The sequence below is a fragment of the Apaloderma vittatum genome, unplaced genomic scaffold (assembly GCF_000703405.1).
Source record: "Apaloderma vittatum isolate BGI_N311 unplaced genomic scaffold, ASM70340v1 scaffold40855, whole genome shotgun sequence".
NCBI classification, from domain to species: Eukaryota; Metazoa; Chordata; class Aves; order Trogoniformes; family Trogonidae; genus Apaloderma; species Apaloderma vittatum.
In genome coordinates this window covers 1-1674 of record NW_009716106.1, presented here as the reverse complement: position 1 = coordinate 1674, position 1674 = coordinate 1, and the positions used below count along the sequence as shown (strand labels likewise).

At 47.3% G+C, this 1674-nt stretch overlaps 1 protein-coding gene across 1 annotated transcript; it reads left to right on the top strand.

Moving 5' to 3' along the window:
• Nucleotides 1-1169: 1169 nt before the first annotated feature.
• LOC104273920 (uncharacterized protein KIAA1958-like) lies at nt 1170-1666 on the top strand (the record flags this gene model as incomplete). The annotated part of the gene is given in 2 exon segments (XM_009869404.1): nt 1170-1351; nt 1353-1666. Coding segments are annotated over 2 exon segments (496 nt in total), but the record flags the coding sequence as incomplete, so codon positions are not given.
• Nucleotides 1667-1674: the final 8 nt, after the last annotated feature.

The window sequence follows — 1674 nt, the reverse complement described above, 5'->3', positions numbered from 1 at the left end:
TACATTTCATTGTCTTTTTTATGGTGATAAGAGAAACACAGATGAAAGAGACAACTGCAGGGTCTCCTAAAAAGTCCTGCTGCTGAAGTACTGAAAAGCTGAGGGCTTGCAGTCTTTTGTGGGATGAGGCCTTGCCTGGAAAGCAGCTGTACAATGTGGGCAGGGAGGAGATTCTGGCAGGAAAAGCTAAATGTGTTAGGGGATTTATATTTTTATGTTTGACCTGAAATATTGTAGAATTAATGGCCTTGGCCCCAGCGGCTCATGCCTTGTGCTGCAAATTTCTACATAGTTTGATAAAAATGGCAAGTGTATGTCTTGAATATAATCATCTGGGAAAATAGACAGTATGATAAAAAAGCAAAATATTATCTCTCAGAGTTAAAGAAAGGTTATAACTCAAGCCATGCAGGTCCCTTAAGATTCTCTCAAGCCTTTGGACAACTGAAGACTGTGAGTGTGGCACAGGAAAGGGTGAACTTGTTTGGGTTTTCCTCATATTGAAACTAAGGTTTCAGTGCTTCATTTTGATGCTTCTGGAATTCAGCTGAAAAGGAGATGTTGGATACTTTTGAGAAATTTGCATGTTATGTAAAATATCATAAAATTTTATCAGGTGACGAGGGAGTGTCAGAGTTGATGCTTGATTGCTGCCCTAGTGTTCAAGATGAATTGTATGTTTTAGGATATTATTTAATTTTCATATCCTAGGTATAAAGTCACAATCACCATCTTTTTGGGCTGTACCTGTATTTTGTCAGAGATTTAAGCTTCAAATCACATTGACACTATACTGAACTCGCTTGTTCAAAAAGCTGTTTTATCTTACTCTAGTTGTGTATTGCAGGGGTGTTCCTTCTTCTGGGTTTAGAGGCAGATTTTTTGCAGGCAAAATGAGGAATGAGTCTGATTAAAAGCCGATGCTGTTTTGAGAAATGTGTTTTGGAGCACATGAGATTGGAGTGAAATGACAAACTTACAAATGTTTCACTTGCCCATGCAAACACTGTCTTGCTTTGTGAGTGTTGAAGAGCAGGGTTTTGCTCTCTGTTTGCAGGCGAGCAGCAAGCATGAACTCGGCAACGTGCGGCCATGAGTGCTAGGACCCTGTGATCTGAATGGCATCTTGATCTGACTTCCCAGTGGCGAGACACTGTTGATCCTGTACCATGGAGGACTGCCTTCACACCTCCTCTGAAAACCTCTCCAAGCTGGTGAGCTGGGCCCACAGCCACGGGACCATCTGCAGCCTCATCCCCAACCTCAAGCACCTGCTCTCCGAGGGGGCCCACGGCAACCTGACAGCCATGTGGGGCTGTAGCGCCGGCCATGCCTACCACTGGCCCCTTTTTTTCCGGGGAGCGTGTTTGCTCCCAGGCCGGCCGCAGCTTCAACTCGGACAGCCCCAGCATGCTGGGCGTCCCCTCAGAGGCACAGGCCAGCCCCCTGGAGCGCTACCATGGCAGGCCGGGGAAGGCCAAGCTGGACTGCACCCGCACTCGTGACTCCTGTGACTTCTCCTACTGCAGTGAACCATCGGAGCTGGGTGAGCCCGTGGAGGAGTATGAGGATGAGGCCACCCTCTTTGACATGGTTTGCGAGTCTTCTGTCACTGATGAGGACAGCGACTTTGAGCCACATCCCCACCGGGTCCCCTCCGGCCCTCGCAAGCGG